At 43.8% G+C, this 17525-nt stretch overlaps 2 protein-coding genes across 6 annotated transcripts in view; both read left to right on the plus strand.

The window, feature by feature from the left end:
* The first annotated feature begins 398 nt into the window (after positions 1-398).
* On the plus strand, positions 399-4852 carry LOC102906895 (leukocyte immunoglobulin-like receptor subfamily A member 5). Of its 3 annotated transcripts, none has more exons than XM_076568817.1 (6): positions 401-524; positions 694-729; positions 903-1187; positions 1315-1620; positions 3645-3695; positions 3846-4852. In XM_076568817.1, exons 1-6 carry the CDS (start codon positions 491-493, stop codon positions 3920-3922), a joined length of 789 nt encoding a protein of 262 aa, XP_076424932.1. In that variant the 5' UTR covers positions 401-490; the 3' UTR covers positions 3923-4852. The 3 variants fall into 3 exon arrangements, with proteins under 3 accessions (XP_076424939.1, XP_076424932.1, XP_076424929.1); XM_076568814.1 differs by having other exon boundaries at positions 403-524; positions 3832-4852; XM_076568824.1 differs by lacking the exon at positions 3846-4852 and having other exon boundaries at positions 399-524; positions 3566-3695.
* A 5809-nt stretch (positions 4853-10661) lies between these two features.
* Positions 10662-17525, plus strand: part of LOC102922245 (leukocyte immunoglobulin-like receptor subfamily B member 3) — a 195309-nt gene continuing 188445 nt past the window's right edge. Inside the window, exons 1-11 of one of the 3 annotated variants that reach the window (XM_076568753.1) lie at positions 10662-11227; positions 11385-11420; positions 11604-11888; positions 12178-12477; positions 12783-13067; positions 13209-13508; positions 13824-14108; positions 14234-14536; positions 14752-15048; positions 15268-15570; positions 17305-17424. In XM_076568753.1, the coding sequence (XP_076424868.1) occupies positions 11194-11227; positions 11385-11420; positions 11604-11888; positions 12178-12477; positions 12783-13067; positions 13209-13508; positions 13824-14108; positions 14234-14536; positions 14752-15048; positions 15268-15570; positions 17305-17424 (2548 nt within the window). In that variant the 5' untranslated portion in view covers positions 10662-11193. The remainder of the gene's footprint in view (positions 11228-11384; positions 11421-11603; positions 11889-12177; positions 12478-12782; positions 13068-13208; positions 13509-13823; positions 14109-14233; positions 14537-14751; positions 15049-15267; positions 15571-17304; positions 17425-17525) is intronic. The other 2 variants (XM_076568749.1, XM_076568748.1) reach the window with 2 other exon arrangements.

The raw sequence follows: 17525 nt of genomic DNA on the forward strand, positions 1-17525 counted from the left end.
CAAAGTAGACATCCCTTAATGCTGTGTAAATGGATAGGCTGAAGAGTGAAGGAAATCCAGCGAGGAGGCACTGAGTGGGGGAAAGAGTGAGCCTTCAGCCAGACTAACCTTCATGGGAACCATGAAGCTGCCAGGTCTATTTGCTGCTATTTTCTGGTCCTCAGTGTGATGAGGATATGACAGTCATAGTTGAGGTTGGGGTAGACATCATCTCTGTGGATAGTATGTGGAGTGAGTAGAAAATTTCTCAGTAAAGAAAAATGAAGAAAAAAAGTACTGAAGAGAATCTGAAACTAACACAAGATATACTGCTGGAGACATGGGAGCCAGACGCCTGTGAGGCTACTTCCCTTTCCTGTGGAGATGAAGAAATAGCCATCATGTGATGAGGAATATTTGTCCTCCCAAGGCCACACCTTGTACTGCTTGTCCATATGACCAGACTCTCTGGCCCTGCTAATCATCATTTTAGCCACTGGAAGGAGATGCCATGACTATTGCCTTCATAGCCCTGTTCTATCTTGGTGAGATATAAATTATGGGAAGGGATACTGTGATTAGGTGGTGGTGGGGAACATGCCTCATAGCTAAACCCTGGGCTGTCAGGAAACCCAAGGGGAGCAGGAACCTGTGGGGAGGGGAGGATCTACTCTGATTTGGAGGGCAAAGCTCACAGAGAGTATTCTCTTCCAGGGCTGACCCTGTTCTCCACGACCCATGTACCAGTAGGTGAGTGTGGGTCAGGTGATTTCTTCTCCTGTGGACCAGAAACCAACCCTGGGCAGGAGGGATAAAGAACAATAGTTGTGGACTACGCTTGGGTTATACTCAGAGGTTCTTGGGGCTGAGGGATGAGATTAGAAGGCCAATGTCTTGGGATCAAGCTGTTGATTTCCTTGCAGAAGCTATTGGCAAGCCCACACTCAGAGCTCAACCAGGCTCTGTGATGACCAGGGGCATGCAAGTGACCATCTCATGTGAGGGGACCTCAAGCGCCCAGGAATACTATCTCTATAAAGAGGGCAGTCCAGATCCCTGGCAAACACAGACCCCTCTGGAGCCTGGAAATAAGGCCAAGTTCTTCTTCCCATCTATTCAAGAGAACCATGCAGGGAGATACCGCTGTTACTATAAGACCCAGGTTGGCTGGTCAGAGCGCAGTGACTTTCTAGACTTGATGGTGACAGGTAAGTGAAAACCCAGGGTCTCCATTCCAAGGTTCTCTCCTTAGGAAAGAATCTTCCCTCTGGGATGTGTGAGAAGGCAAATCAGGAGGTGCTGGTTCATTTAACAGGATGCTCTCTTTTTCCCTAGGATTCTACAGAAAACCCAGTCTGTCAGCCCTGCCCAGTCCAGTGGTGAGATTAGAAGGGAATGTGACCCTCCAGTGTGTCTCACAGCTTGGGTATGATAGGTTTGCTCTGACTAAGGAGGAACCACAGAAGTTCTCTTGGACCCTAGACTCACAGTACATATACTCTAATGGCAGTTTCCGGGCACTGTTCTCTGTGGGGCCTGTGACCTCCAGACAGCAGAGGACATTCAGATGCTATGGCTATTACCTGAATAAACCCCAGGTGTGGTCAGAACCCAGTGACCCTCTGGAGTTCCTGGTGTCAGGTAAGGCAGCCCAGCTTGTCTATTGAAAGATATTGCCTCTGAAAAGGATCTAGGAGATTTAGGGCTCTCAATCCGGTTGACACAGTGCATGAAGACAAAAGGACCCAAGATACAGAAACTAGGGAGGGAGGGCAGTGAGAGTGAAACATGGGTGTCTAGAAGATAGATGGGTTTTCATGTGACTCCAGTGTTCCTTCTGCTATTCTGGGATCAACTCGGTGATCTCCATATTATCATATAATAAATGAATAGATATGTATATGATAGGTGTATGTTATATTCATTATATGTGATTTTATGTAGCTATAAATTCAGATCCTCATGTGAGAGAAAACATGACATGAATCTTTCTGCATCTCATTTATTTGGTTTAATATATTGAACTCCAGTTGCACCCAGTTTTTTACAATTTTCCTGCACAAAGAATTTTTTCCTTCAAATAAATACATTTGAAATTGCATGGCAGCATATAACTTACACATATAGATGTATAATTTTGTTTGTGTTCATATGTATTTATAATTACAGAAATCTATCTATAATATTGTATGATTATATATATATTTAACATTTTAGATGATTTCATATATTAGTGTTGTATTTAAATAATTTCTACCCATTTTATTCATTATCTCACTCTGTGTTTCTTTTATTTCCTCTCAAATTTGATCTCTGACTTTCATTTTTATTGTTATTATTATTATTATTGTTACACACCACACATGCAGACACACATACACATATATGAACAGCCTACGTCCTAGCTTGAGTTTCTTTGGATTTTTCCATTTTCTTCCTTTGTCTTCAAACAATTTTATCTGAAGACGTCATAGATTCACCATGTGGCTTGTCTCCACTTCTTTTTATTCACCAGTTTCTATCTGGTCTGGTTAGTTTGCTCTGGTCCCATGATGTGCAAGGGAGCAAGTGACTATGGAGTCCATGTGGTCATTATGTAGGTCTTGTTAGACACACATATTTTTGATATTTCATGGTTGTAGCTTCCATGTCATGTCTAGAAGACTCTATTGTGTAGCAGGAATCTTGTTCACTTGGCTCTTATAAACTTTTTACATCACTTCCTCAATGTTTCTTTATTTTATATATATAGTTTAGGTTATAGAAGTATCCGTTTGGACTAGGCACATTAATGTCACTTATTCTTTTTTTGACAAGTTGTGGATCTCTATAATCATCCCCATCTGTGGCAATAGAAACTTCTTCTATGAGGGGTGAGAGCTTTACTTGCTGTGGGTATAAAGATTAGTGTTTAGAGTGCAGTTAGAAATCATATTGGTTTAGGAACATGGCAGTATTGGTTTCTCTTCTAGAATCCATAGCCTCTCCAGGAATTGTGACAAATAATGCATTTTTACATGCTTATTATTGGCCTATTATTTGATTTTTTAGGTTTGCTCTTTATTAGAATGCATCTACATTCATGTACACAGTGAGCATATTTTTATGTCTTCGTGGTTGTATCATTTGTGTCATTAACAACTTAATGACTAGAGAGTGAGATGTTAAACAGAAGCATCCTTGGAACTGCTTGGGGTGACTGTAGGTAGAGAACCCCAGACTGTCACTATTTTGTGCACCAGGTATACATGTGTCCCTGAGAACAAGAGTTTTGGGTTGGACCTTGGGTTTCTAGCTGGTGACAATCTCCAGGGCAATTAGCTTCCAGTATTCTATACCCAGGCTGAACTGGAAGCACAGGAAGGCTCACTTATTCTGAACTGGGAGACCACACTTTTCCATCTCAGCTCTCTGGAATCAGATAAACTCTATTCCAAAGAGGGGCCTAAGCCAGAAGTTCTGAACTCAGTGCATAGTCAGGTTGAAGAAATCAAGCCAAAGACCTGGAGGGAGCCTCATACAGCACAGTTAGGCTTCAACTCAGATTTCCATGATGTTGTGTGATGAGATTAATATGCATTTCTAGGAAATAAGAAGATGAAATTGGACAAAAAGAATCAGTTCTCTTGAGCACTTCACACATCCAACATGTCTTTGTTTCTCAGGAGCACCTGAGACCACCAAACAACCACAAAACATGTCAGAAGCCCTGACAGGTGAGTAAGGAAAATTCTGGTTTGGGCATGACACAGAAGGTCAAATTCTATACTGAGGAGGGGGCCTCTCAGAGTAGAAATCCAGTTATCTTATGGTGGCTTTCATTTGTCCTGATATTTTGTCAACAATTTCTAGTCTCACCACCCCAGGATCACACAGTGGAGAACCTCATCCGGTTGGGCATGTCTGGCTTGATCCTCATACTTCTTGGGATTTTGGTGTTTGAAGCTTGCCGCAGCCAGAGAAGAACCTTGACTGCACCCTAGAAGTGAAGAAGAGAGATAGCAACAGGCCATACACGGTGTCTACATCCAGGAAACAAATTTGAGGGTCTCTGGTGTTTTTTTTTTTAACATAGAATTCAATATTTAATATTGGGAATCACTTGTGAGAAAAGATCCAGGAGTCAAACATATTTTTGGTGCAGGAAAAGACCTAAATGTTGGTGTGGAGAGCTCTTCTACCACCACATTAAGGCTCTTATCCTCTACCTTCCAGTGGACTTTGAAGGTTTTCCTTCCTTCCTTTTCAGTCTGATATGGGGAACATGTTGTCCCATCAGGTTTGAGTCTTTTCCTCTGTGTATCTTTCTGCTTTCCCCCAGTCTCTTGTCATACTTCCCTTTATTATAAATTACCACATTCCCTATTTTCCATTATGAGCATCTGCTTTTTTGTGGGTGTTGTTACTATGAACAAGGAATTTGACTCAATACAATATCAATAAAAGAATGAGCACAAGTCAGATTCTAGAATGAAAAAATAACTGAATATAAATGATGCTCCTGGGCTGGGCCGTGGTGGCGCACACCTTTAATCCCAGCACTCGGGAGGCAGAGACAGGCGGATCTTTGTGAGTTCGAGGCCAGCCTGGTCTACAGAGTGAGATCCAGGAAAGGCACAAAGCTACACAGAGAAACCCTGTCTCAAAAAAAATGATGCTCCTAAAAAAATCTATACTTTCAAACCATTATGTATTCATCACAAACTCATTGTGAGAGTCTGATAATTTATAAAAAAGTTGCTGTCTAGTGTTTAAAGTGACTATCTGGTTGGATGCAGTTGGTACTGTTTTCAAAATATCATTTTGTTAAATAAGTCCTGGTCTGGGACGTTTGTTGTTTGTTGTGTATAAACCTTTGCATTGGCACCTTGAAGTCCCAGCTTATTCCTGCATACCAAGGTCAGCCTGTTCCATGCTGGAAACAACCAGAGGCGGCGATTATAGCAGACATGGACCTTTGCCCTCCCTGACTGGTTCTGTGTGAGAAGGCTGGACACCATCAAACTATGATATATATTTACATTCTCACAATATAGGATATTTGTTTAGTCCTCAATTGATTATTGGAATATTTGAGATCCATGAAAAGGTGACCCCTATGCAGCCTAGCTGTTTTGTTAACGTCAAGTGTGAACACGCCATTTTCACGGTCCCTTGATCTTGTTAATTGTGTGAAACCCGTAGTGAGAACTTGGGGCTCTGAAGACACAAAGCCCAATGGAGAAAAAACCAGGACACTGTAAAGAAGGAGATGGTAAGCAAGAAGACTTAGCTGATCAATTCAGCACAGAGGTATAGAGAGCATGGATAGACCTCCAACAGTCCTTCATGGCTCCTAAGTCTCTTGACATGTTTCTGAGGTATTATCTTGATTAATGTGATTAACTTGGAAAGTCCCGTTTTAACTGTGCTTGGGAATATTTTTGGGACAAGTTGGTACTGGTGTGTATAAAATGAAGAAAGCGAATCAAGCACCCACCTGTGTTCATTCATCCTTCTCTGCATCTTGTATGTGGATATAACGCTTCTGGCTGCTCCCAGTTTCTGTTGCCTTGGTTTCTCTTCTTTATCCTGGAGCTGTGAGCTATAAAAAACCTTTATCCTTTTAAGTTTCTTCCACTTTCCTAAGTATTTTATCATAGTAGCAGGAAAAGTAACGGAGAGAGGCCTCGTGATCCCTTCCTTTAACAATGTTCACATATTGACAATTCGGGCTTAGGTCAGTCTTGTGTGGTAACCATAATTAGAGTTCATCAGTATGATCTGACATTCTGTTCAGGAGACAGTATTTCACAGCACTGCTCTTCATCCCTCCCCTTTCTTCTTCCATGTTCCCTGAACCACTGAGAGGAGGATGTAGATGTGCTGATTAGATCAAAGCACTGCACAGTCACTTATTCTCACGCTTCGACACACTTCTAGTTTGTGCTATCAGTTGACTGTTACCGAGTGTATACAGAAATGGGTGATTAACACTGAGAATGCTACTAATCTCTTCATATAAATATAACTAAGGCAGTTTGGCACCATGTGCATTTAGCCAAATAAGAGTAGCAGATATGTCTCTAGGGCCTGTAATGTGTCCTGAAGTGAATTTTTACCCATTTTTTATAGTACCATGCATGGATGCTCTCCTGTCGAACACACATCATGTGCCAAAGAAAGCAGTTAGCTCTTCCTTTAACAGTCATGCACAAGTAGGCAGATGGAGCCTTTCTGGCACGTATATAGGACATAGGCTTCATAGCTAGGTAGAAACATTGGTGCCTTTCCTCCCTTAGAAGCCTACACAGCACATTCCAGATTATGAAGCTAGTGAAAAGGAGGAAAATTTCAGGCCATTTTCAGCTTGATTTCTGCATATTACACACCCAAAGTTTATGATATCTTCATCAATTGGGTCTAATTATTTGATGGGAAACCAAAACTGATTACAATACCCTGTATTCTTTTTTTTTTTAGTTAAGAGATTTTCTATTTGTTTTTCATATCAGCCATGGATTCCCCTGTCCTTCCTCCTCCCACCCCCCAGTCTCCCCGCCCATCCGATCCCCCCATTCCCACCTCCTGCAAGGCAAGATCTCCCTTGGGGAGTCAGCAGAGCCTGGTACATTCAGTTGAGGCAGGTCCAAGGCCCTCCTCCCTGCACCAAAGCTGAGCAAAGTGTCTCAGCATAGACACTAGATTCCAAAAATCTGGCGCATGCACCAAGGACAAGTCCTTGTCTCACTGCCTGGGGGCCTCCTAAACAGTTCAAGCTAAATAGCTGTCTCACTTATCCAGAGGGCCTAGTCCAGTTCCATGGGGGCTCCTCAGCTACTGGTTCACAGTTCATGTGTTTCCACTAGCTTGGCTAGTTGTCCTTGTACTTTTACCAATCAAGATCTCAATATCTCTCACTCATATATAATCCCTCCCCTAATTGGGCTCCTGGAGCTCCGGCTGGAGCTTGGCGGTGGATCTCTGCATCTGCTTCTATCAGTCACTGGATGAGAGTTCTATCATGACAGTTAGGGTGTTTGGCCATGCAATCACCAGAGTAGGTCAGCTCAGGCACCCTCTCGACCATTGCCAGTAGTCTATAGTGGAGTCATCTTTGTGGATTTCTGGGGACCTCTTTAGCACTCTGCTTCTTCCTATTCCCATGGAGTCTTCATTTATCATAATACACTGTGTTCTTATGGTGGATGCTTCTGGGTTCTCCTTGACTGAGAACTCTGACTCAGAAATACCTGGCTCTGAAATTTTGTTTAATAACCTGTTGCTTCTGGGCATTACCCATCTATGTTGGGTGCTTCTATTACAACTCTTTTTAAATCCTATTTTTAATTAGATTATAAATTATGATGTTTCTGTACAGCTTTTTCACTGATCCTTAGTTTTCTTAACCCACTTTATTGACTGTTTCTTACTTTGAAAATTGAAACCCAGATTTTAAAACACCTCCAGCTCATCAGACTGGTAGATTCCTACAGTAGCCCAGCAAGAAAGGGCATTAACATAATCCTACCCTAGGGCAGGAACAAAGAGTTTATCTTCTGCTGTGGTTTATAAATTTTAAGTGTTGTATTGTCTTACATGGAAGCTAGTGACATTCCTGCAGTAAGCATCAGTGCCTGGAATGTTGAGACAGAATCTGCAGTGCCAGATGAGGAGCTGTGCTCAGGAGAGAAGGGTTTAGGAGGAAGAATTGGTGAGGTTTAGGTGAAGAAGGGCAATAAGGAGGGGAAGACTTTTCTAGCAATGAGGAAGTCAGATAAACAAAATTACAGGAAACTAAAGCACAACCCAAGCCATAATGGGGGTGAGCTTCCTTCATTGTGTCTACTAGGTCTCGTCAACATTTCCGGAAACCTCCGTCTCCTGTGATCTTCTGTCTTGTAACGATCCTATTCACTCCTTAGTCAACCCAGAAAGAGAGTGGTCTCCTTTAGCTCTTACTTCCCCACTATTACTTCTTCTATCAACTCGAAAAAATTCTGTCTTGAGATGTTCCTGTTGCTGTCCCCTGGCTGTGCTACCTGGAAAGGATACCGTGTAACCTGTTGAGCAACCTATAGGTTGCTCAGGGTACTCCAGCATTCTAGTTTTTGTGAGTTGTCACCCATTCTGGCATTTTATTTAGTGATTCAGCTGCCTTTTAGTTCTTTTTATTCCTGTAAACAACTCCTTACTTTGATGTTCTCCTCACTTTCATCTATCATATGTTCTCTATCTAGCATGAATAGATGTTTGTTCACAGCCCCCAGGAATAGTTTCATACAACAGGCTTCCCTGTTAAGGTTCACATGCTGAAGTCTGGACTTCAAATGTGGGTGTGTATGGTGGAAAGACCTCTAAGGCCATGCCTAAGTCAAGAAACTCCTATACATATGAGTATCAACCTTCAAAGTTAATACTGTATTTCCCTGGGATCGTGATGAAATCTTACTGGAGTATATCGGTACACAATTCAATGCCCACAATATGGTTTTTCTTTTTGTACCTGGACACTTCCTTTTAGTTCCTCTAGCATTTAGTGATACAGCAAACAGCATTCTCATCAGAGGATGAGCAGATTGATTTATATTGGACTTATATCTTCCAAAATTATCAGCTAAGTTAACCACATTTCTTTATAATGAAACAGTATCAATTGTCATGTTACAGAAGGAGAAAGCAGATTGATACTTATTGAAGGTGAAAATGAAGCTTAAGACTGGTATTTTCATGATCACTTAGTAGAATTAGTGATGGAGATAATACTTTTTAAAAATTATGTGCATTATTTTTTTTAAAAAAGATTTATCTATTTATTATTTATACAGTGTTCTGTCTGCATGTATGCCTGCAGGCCAGAAGAAGGCACCAGATCTCACTATAGATGGTTGTGAGCCACCCTGTGGGTGCTGGGAATTGAACTTAGGACCTCTGGAAGAGCAGCCAGTGCTTGTAACTTCTGAGCTATCTCTCCCGCCCAGAGATAATTCTTTTGAGTATCTGCCTGGGCTACTGGCAGCTCTTCTGCCAGGGGTGGATACAGTGTGACTTTCAAACCAATACTGACACCTACACATGAAGCAACTTGCCTGTGGATAAAAATATGAATTAATTTATTTTAGTTTCACTGGGGCCATAAGGCTGTAAGATGAACTATCCCAGGATCTATTTTTGGACAGAGCACAGGGCATACACAGGTACCAACACTCTCTTGCAGCCCTGATCCTACCACACACCACCAAGGAGGAATTCTTCCTGCACAAGGGTAGGTCCAGGGACTGCACAGTTGTTTGCCTCCTTTCTTAAACATGTAACCTTCTGCATTTGGGGAACTTCAGTTTTCAGTTCTGTTTTTCAGCTCATGGGTTTCATGATCTTTACAGTCAGACCTAGTGAATGAACCATCTGCAAAACAGTAGAGCAGACAGGGGCCCTTTAATCATAACATTTACATGACCCAAACCGCCTTGAATCCCAACTACAGTATAATACAGTCTAAAAGATAACCAGTCTTTGAACCTTCAGGTCAGAAACACTCATAAACCCATGAATATGTTGAAAATGATGCTGATGTTAGACTATCGGAATCAGGCTGACACGCATAGTTGAGATGCTATCAACATTTAAGTTGGGGTGGACGTTTGTGGATGAACAGGCATTAAACCAAATCAGCCTTAGCCAGGCGGTGGTGGTGCACGCCTTTAATCCCAGCACTCAGGAGGCAGAGGCAGGTGGATCTCTGTGAGTTCAAGGCCAGCCTGGTCTACAAAGCGAGTTCCAGGAAAGGTGCCAAAGCTATAGAGAGAAACCCTGTCTCGAAAAACCAAAAACCAAAAACCAAAAAACACTCCCCCGAAAAAACAGCCTTTACAAATACTGGAAGGATTCTGAACAATGAAATAGGAACACCAAAGACGTAAGACAGCTGAGAGGTTGTTTCTCATGTATGTTGGTAAGAAAAGGGTAACACATGTATAGGAGATTGTTGAGCAAAATAACATCAAATCAAGAACCATGAGAATACTGTATTTTCTTCTCTGTCTCCCTGCAAGTCTCCTCTGTATTCACCCAGGAGAACTGAAGGATCAGGTGCTTAGTCTACCCCTTCTGGTCTGTATCCTTCCAGCAGCATCAATCTGCATTTACCTTTGGTAGAACACTGCTCTCCAGGCATGGCAATATTCTTGTCCTATTGAAGTCTCTGTAGATCTGATTACACATAGGTGACCTGCACAATATTGAGCCCATCAGTATACCTTCATGGTGTAGAAGCTCCTGAGGCCCCTTTTCCATCAGAACTATAGGCAGTTAAAAGTTGCAGGCAAAGCTTTTTTCAGGGATACAACCACTGAAAAGTTCCCAATATTGGTGGGCATAGTGAAGCACACTCTTCTCAAAAGCTGAGTGTGAGACTTGTTGCTGGATCTCATCTGTTCTACATAGTGAGTTTCAGCATGGCCAGAGCTACATAGTAAAACCCCATCTCAATAAACACACCAAAAAAAATCTAAACAGATTGACCAATTGCTTCTACATGCTTCTAAAGAACCTCAATATAACTCATTGGTTCATTAGCTAGATTTGTGTGGAGTCTTTTCTTTGTTTCTGTCATTGGTGTCTCATCTGGGGTGAGTAGGCATTGATCATATATCCCCAGAAAAAGTTCATACAGTATCTCCAAAGCTTCTCCTGGGCAGGGTAAAGAACTTGTAATGAGGTTGGTCTGGCTGATTGAGTGATGGAGAACCAAGAAGAAACTCTGAGAGCAGTGAGCCCCCTCATGAGCCCCTGGCTCATGAAGACACCAGGTTTATTTCATTTTAAGTCCTGGTTCATGGTGACTTCAAGCATTCAGGCAGAAGTGGATGGTAACAATGGAGATGTTCTGCAGGAAAAGACCACAATCAGACTTGGGCTTGTAATCCCAGCCACCAGGAAGCTGAGGAGGATGAGTCTGAAACCTGCATGAGATTCAAGAGATTCTGTCTCAGAAACAAAAACAAAAACTAAAGAACCAGGAAGAGACAAGTCGCATATTCTGTAGCCCAACCCACCACAGCACTGGGGAAGTAAGGGTCAGGTGCCTGGAAAGAGTAGTTCCTCTTCTTCCGGGGTGCTAGTATTACATCCTCATGACAGGAAGGAGAAGACAGCCTGCATAGAACACCAACTTGGTTTCTTTCCGTTTGGCAAAGAGACCAGCTATCTGCAAACTTGTGACAATTGGAAGATGCCATGACCATCTTTCTCATGGTCCTGCTGCATGTTGGTGAGATTCTAAGATGGGGAGGGAGAATTCTTGTCTGAAAGGCAATCCACCTCACAGCCATGCCTTGGCCCATCAGGAAGTCTCAGCAGCTTAGATGGCATTGGGAAGTGGAGGGCCTGCTCATATTTCTGTGTAAAAACAGGTGATTCTCTTTCAGGGCTGTGTCTGGTCCTCAGGATCCCTGCACTGGCAGGTAAGTGTCTTCTCACCTGTACCAAATTGGGTATCCTTTGTGGAGACTAATGGTCACTCTTGAACAGAGTAGAGCGAGAACAGGAGGTGTGGGGTGATGCTGGGGATGCCTGAAGAGGTCTTGTATCTGGCAGCTTGTATCTGAGGGAGAGTTCTGAGGAACCACCTATCAATTTTCTTGCAGGGGTCTTCTCTAAACCTACACTTAGAGCAGTTCCAAGAAATGTGGTAACCATTGGAAACCAGGTGACATTCGTCTGTCAAGGGCCCTTAGAGGCCAAGGAATATCATCTCTGCAAAGAAGGAAGTTCAGAATGCTTGGCACCAACAACCCTTATAGAAACTGAGAACGTGACCGAATTCCTTATCTCGTCAGTTGAGTGGAACAATGCAGGCCTATATAGGTGTGAATATAAAAGGCCCAATGGCAAAACAGAACACAGTGACTACATGGAGCTGGTGGTGACAGGTAAGAGGATCCCTCTACAACCCCAGCATCTGCCTTGAGGAAAGGAGTATGTTCACAGTAGGGTCCCCTTTTTTAAATATGTGAAGAGGGGAAAATGCTTCTCATACGGGTCATATGGGGATATGAGGATATGGTAAACATTACTGAAATTAATAAATAGAGGCCTTTGTCTGTGGTCAGATAGTTGTCAGGAAGTGGATCTGGAAACTGTTTTTATGATGAGTTCATCTGAAGGCCTGTTTAAACACACTACACATTCATGTATGTTTCTTGCCTTCTTCTCTCTTAGGAGTTCACAACAGCAGTGTGACCCTGTCAGCCCTTCCCAGCCCAGTGGTGACCACAGGAGGAAATGTGACCCTTAAATGTGTGTCACAACATGAATATAACATGTTTATTCTGATGAAGGAAGATGAGAGGTTCTCCCTGACTTTGTGCTCACAGAATATACTCACAGAATTTGGAGCCCTGTTCACAGTGGGTCCTGTGACCCCCAAGCAGAGGTGGAGGTTCACATGCTATGGGTATTACAATAGCAGCTCCCAGATGTGGTCAGTGCCCAGTAGTGTCTTAGAGCTTCTGGTCTCAGGTAAGGAAATGCAGGACTTCCCTTTGATGGATATTATAACTGATGCAGGATCCCACGAAAGGACCTGGTATGTGGTGGGTGAATGAGAGCCAAGACTACTGAACCCAATGTCATAAAATGTGTGATACAGCTAGACATGAGGTGTGGAAACCAGGATTGACAGTAACAATATAACCTAAGATCCAGAGAAAAGTGTGATCTTTAAGTGTCCTTTTGGTATTGCAGATCAGATTACATGTCCCTGCAAAGATGACCTCTGTGATAGTCTCCTAACAGATGCTCCTCCCCCCCCTACTTCTTTGCAGGGACCATTCACAAACCCACCATCTGGGCTCATCCTGGCTCTGTGATCACCTCAAGGAGTCCTGTTACCATCTGGTGTCAGGCGACCCAAGAAACCCTCATCTATGTGATATATAAAGAGGGAAGCCCGGGACCCTGGGACCAACAAGCCCCAATACCCCACAACAATAAGGCAAAACTCACCATTCCATCTGTGACACAAGTGCAGGCAGGCCGGTATCACTGTTACACCTACACCTCTGCGGGATGGTCACAGCGCAGTGACCACTTAGAGCTGGTGGTGACAGGTGAGAAGACACCAGAAATCTTAACCCCAGATGTCACTCTCAAGAAAAGACTGCACTAACACTACCTCCCATCAAAGGACAGCCTTGGGGACAATTCAGGCTTTGTGATCCTCTTTAATTTTCCATGTGTATTTCTTCTAGGAGTCTACAACAAACCCACCCTGTCAGCCATGCAAAATCCTGTTGTAAACGTAACAGGGTCTGTGACCCTCTCTTGTACCTCAAGCCAGAGATATGACTGGTTCATTTTAACTAAGAATGGTCAGAAGTTCTCCATCCCTCAGAGCTCAAGACACACACACACTGGGATGTTTCTGGCTGAGTTTCCAGTGGGTCCAGTGACATCTACCCAGAGGTGGAGGTTCAGATGCTATGGCTATTACACAAATAACTCTCAGGTGTGGTCAGAAGGGAGCAAGGTCCTGGAGCTGCTGGTCTCAGGTGAGGAAGCCTCAGACTCTCTGTGGAATCACATTGCACCTGACACAGGTTCCCCATCGAGACCATAAAGTGTGATACGTCTGAGCATCCAGGGCTCCTGAGATAATTGACACAGCATGCAGACTGTGGGAGTCACTGTGCTGCCTGAGGGGAGGGCATAGTGAGATGAGATCTTGAGAGGCTCATGAGGCTGAGTCTTCCCATGACATTACTGGTCCTTTTGTTATTTAGGAGTACATTTCAAGATCAGTAGCATGTTTGACTTATTGTGAAACTACTCAAAGTCCCACCTCTTCCTCTCCTTCTTTCTTATAGGAAACCTCAAGAAACCCACCCTCTGGGCTGAACCAGGCTCTGTCATCAGCACAGGGAATCCCGTGACCATCTGGTGTGAGGGGACCAACGAAACCCAAATATATTTCCTGTATAAAGAAGGAAGTCCAGCACCCTGGTTCCATCAAACTCCAAAAGGTCCTGGCAAAAAGGTCATGTTCTCCATAACATCCATGGAAAAGCATCATGCAGGGCAATATCGCTGTTACTCTTATGAATCTACAGGGTGGACAGAGCACAGTGACTCCCTGGAGCTGGTGGTGACAGGTGAGAGGACACTGTCACGATCTTTGCCTCTGTCCACAGGAAATAGTCTCCCACAGGTGTGCTTCCATAGCCCATCTGCTGGAGTCAGTGTTGGCTGTGTTATAGACTGCCTGCTCCTCTCCTAGGTGTTTACCATGGCAAACCTACTCTGTCAGCTTTGCCCAGCCCTGTGGTGACCTCAGGTGGGAATGTGACCCTTCAGTGTGTCTCATTCAAAGGATATGATGGGTTCATTTTGACTGGTGCAGATCTGAAGTTCTCCAGGTTCCAAAAGGCACAGTTATTACACACTGGACAGTCCCAGGCTCTGTTTCCTCTGATCCTTGTGACATCCAGCACACATGGGCCCTTTCAATGTTATGGAAACTATACAAATACCACAAATGTGTGGTCAGAGGCCAGTAACCTTCTGGAGATACACGTCTCAGGTGAGAAAGTCTCCACGTTCCCGCAACCAAGTGACACTGGAAACTCTTTGTTATTAGCGCAGCTGCCTCAAGTTGGGATTGAGGCCATGATGGCTGAAGGGAACTCTTGATTCCTAAGATCCAGAGTAGAAAAGGCCACGGCACTTTCAAAGTAGGATGGGATATTGAATGTAACAAGAGTCAGGTGGATGACTTCCTGACTCTCTTCCTTCCAGGGCTGTCAAGGAAGCCCACTTTGCTGACCCAAAAAGTCCCTGTCCTGGCCCCTGGAGAGAACCTGACACTCCAGTGTTCCTCTGAGATAAGTTATGACAGATTTGCTCTGTTCAAAGAGGGAGGAAGTGACCTCACTCAAGTTTATGTTCATCAGCCCCAGGCTGGACATTTTCAAGCCAGCTTCACCTTAGCCTCAGTGAATTTCTCTATTGGTGGTCGATACAGATGCCTTGGTGCACAGAGCTTCTCCTCTGAGTGGTCAGCCCCCAGTGACCCTCTAGACATCATGATCACAGGTGAGCAATGTACTGCATTTAGTCTTTGCACAGACTCAGCTGGGTGGAGACCTGGGATTCATCAAGATGATGGTGAGCATGTCAGGGATGAATAGGTCTAAGAACAAGACAGTGGAGAAAGGACTGTCTTTTAGAATATAGAGACTAGATTCTGAAAGAGGGGTGGGGGCTTAAAGCAATGACTGTAGTCCTTCAGTCACTTTATTCTTTTGTCTTTAGGATACCTCCCTGTCACACCCAATATCTCAGTGCATCCAGGCACTACTGTGTCCTCAGGAGAGAATGTGACCCTGCTGTGTCAATCATCAGACCCAGTGGACACATTCTTTCTGATCAAGGAAGGTGCAGCCCATCCCTACATGCAACAAAGAACAAAGTCTCAAGATCTACAATATGAGGCAGAATTCTCCATGAGTGCTATGACCTCAGCCGTTGGGGGCTCTTACATATGTTTCGGTTCTAACAGCTCATTCCCTTACCTGTTGTCATACTCCAGTGTTCCTGTGGAGATCATAGTCTCAGGTGAGGTGATCCTGACTTTTGTTAGCTCAGAGGGTTACTCAGGATAATTGAACTCGCAAACTTGTGGCTGGGATAGGAGTAAGTTCATCCAAGGGAGGGTTATGAAAAGAGGGTCTCCTATGCAGAGACTTAGAAATGAACTGAGATTTCTCAATGACCATCTCACTCTCTTATTGGGAACCTAGGAGATTCCAGGTAGGAAGCTGGGAGGTTCTGAAGAGGCTGCAGTGTAGACATGAGACTGAGAAGATATGAGATAGTTAGTGCAGGCTTCCACACATCATTCCCCCAAAAAATTTCCCACAGTCTCCTAGGGTCCAAAAATCCATTTCTATAGATGTTTTAGATTTTTTTTAATCTAGAAAAGTTGTTTCACCCTGAGTGTGTGCAGAGTCTCTGTCCCTATGAGCTACATTCCTTTATCAGCTTGGCTGATGACTAAGCTACTAGATGTGAAGCAGAGACCCCAACATGGTCTCCAGAAACCCAGAGGCTCAGAAGCTAGGCTGCAGTGGAGGCATCCTGACGAAGAGTGGTCCTGTTGATCTGTCCTAGGCTGAAACACATAAAATGAGATGAGGTGTCAATTGCCCCGATTTTCACCCTCCAAGTGTGTCAGGCCATGAAAAACAGCTCTTCATCCCTGTTGTATCTGAAGCAGACGTCTAAGCAAGAACTCTATCGCAGGGTGGGTCCAGAAGGGATAAAGCTAATTATGTGCTTGGTACATTCTTGTCTGGAGAGGTTGACATGCACTACCCTCTGTCTTGTGTGGTTCTTAGTTTCTCCACGTGTAAATAGAGAAGCCCTGGCAAAGACATTAAGTTCCTTTTAATGATGATCTCATCTGTTTCACATACTTATAGAGAAAGATTCTAGAACTCTGTTCCACAGTGGTTCTGCCCCATCTACCACTGTGTTGAAGACATTGTGTTGGGGTGTGGTACAGGGCTAGGACAGGACATTCAGGATCTTTCCTTCCTGTTCATGAGGTTTAGCTCTGGTGTACAGAACAAAGTGGGAGGACAGATATCCTGGACTCAGTCCTCAGCTGTGCACCATCCTTCAGGCTGATCTAGGGCAGGAAAACTGAAAGTCTTCAGAGATGGTCATGTGTTGCATGGCTATGAGAATGAGATACAGCAAATACAAAGACCCAACACTGGGGTACTCGCACAGTAGGTTCTTTTTTCTACCATCTTTCTTTCTTTCTTTCTCTTTCTCTTTCTTTCTTTCTCTTTCTCTTTCTCTCTCTCTTTCTTTCTATCTATCTATCATCTATCTATCTATCTATCTATCTATCTATCTATCTATCTATCTATCTATCTCTCTATTGCTCATTCATACAATGCATCCCAATTGCAGCTTCCCCTCCCTCGACTCATTCATGTCCACTCTGCTTCAGATTCACTACCCCTGCACCAGAAAAGAGCAGGCCACTGAGGGGCATCAATTGAACATGGCACAATATGATACCGTAACATCAGACATAGACAGTCACATCAAGGCTGGGTGAGGTCACCCAACAGAAAGAAGAGCATCCTAAAGGCAGGCAAATGTGTCAGATACACTTTCATCACTACTGTCGGAAATCACCACAAACACCAAACCAACAACCATAATATAGATGCAGGGGACCTAGTGCAGCTCCATGCAGACTCTGATTGCTTCTTTATTCTCACACAGTAGATTCTCATTTACAGTTCCTCATTCATGATGTCCCTTGTCCCCTAGGACTGGTAAGCTATCAAAAGACCGTGATCGGAGTTTCTGTGGCCTTCTTCCTACTGCTCTTCCTCCTCACCATCTCCCTTCTGCTCACACTCAGGCATCAGAAGAAAAACAGAAAGGGAGGTGAGTAGGATGTGGGAAGCCTGGGTCTCAGTGGGGAGTGGGTCCCACTCTGGGCTATCCAAGCAGGGGCTCAGGGCACCAGCCTCACTGAAAGCCCAGAC

The sequence above is a fragment of the Peromyscus maniculatus genome, chromosome 1 (assembly GCF_049852395.1).
Source record: "Peromyscus maniculatus bairdii isolate BWxNUB_F1_BW_parent chromosome 1, HU_Pman_BW_mat_3.1, whole genome shotgun sequence".
In the NCBI taxonomy this organism is placed as follows: domain Eukaryota; kingdom Metazoa; phylum Chordata; class Mammalia; order Rodentia; family Cricetidae; genus Peromyscus; species Peromyscus maniculatus.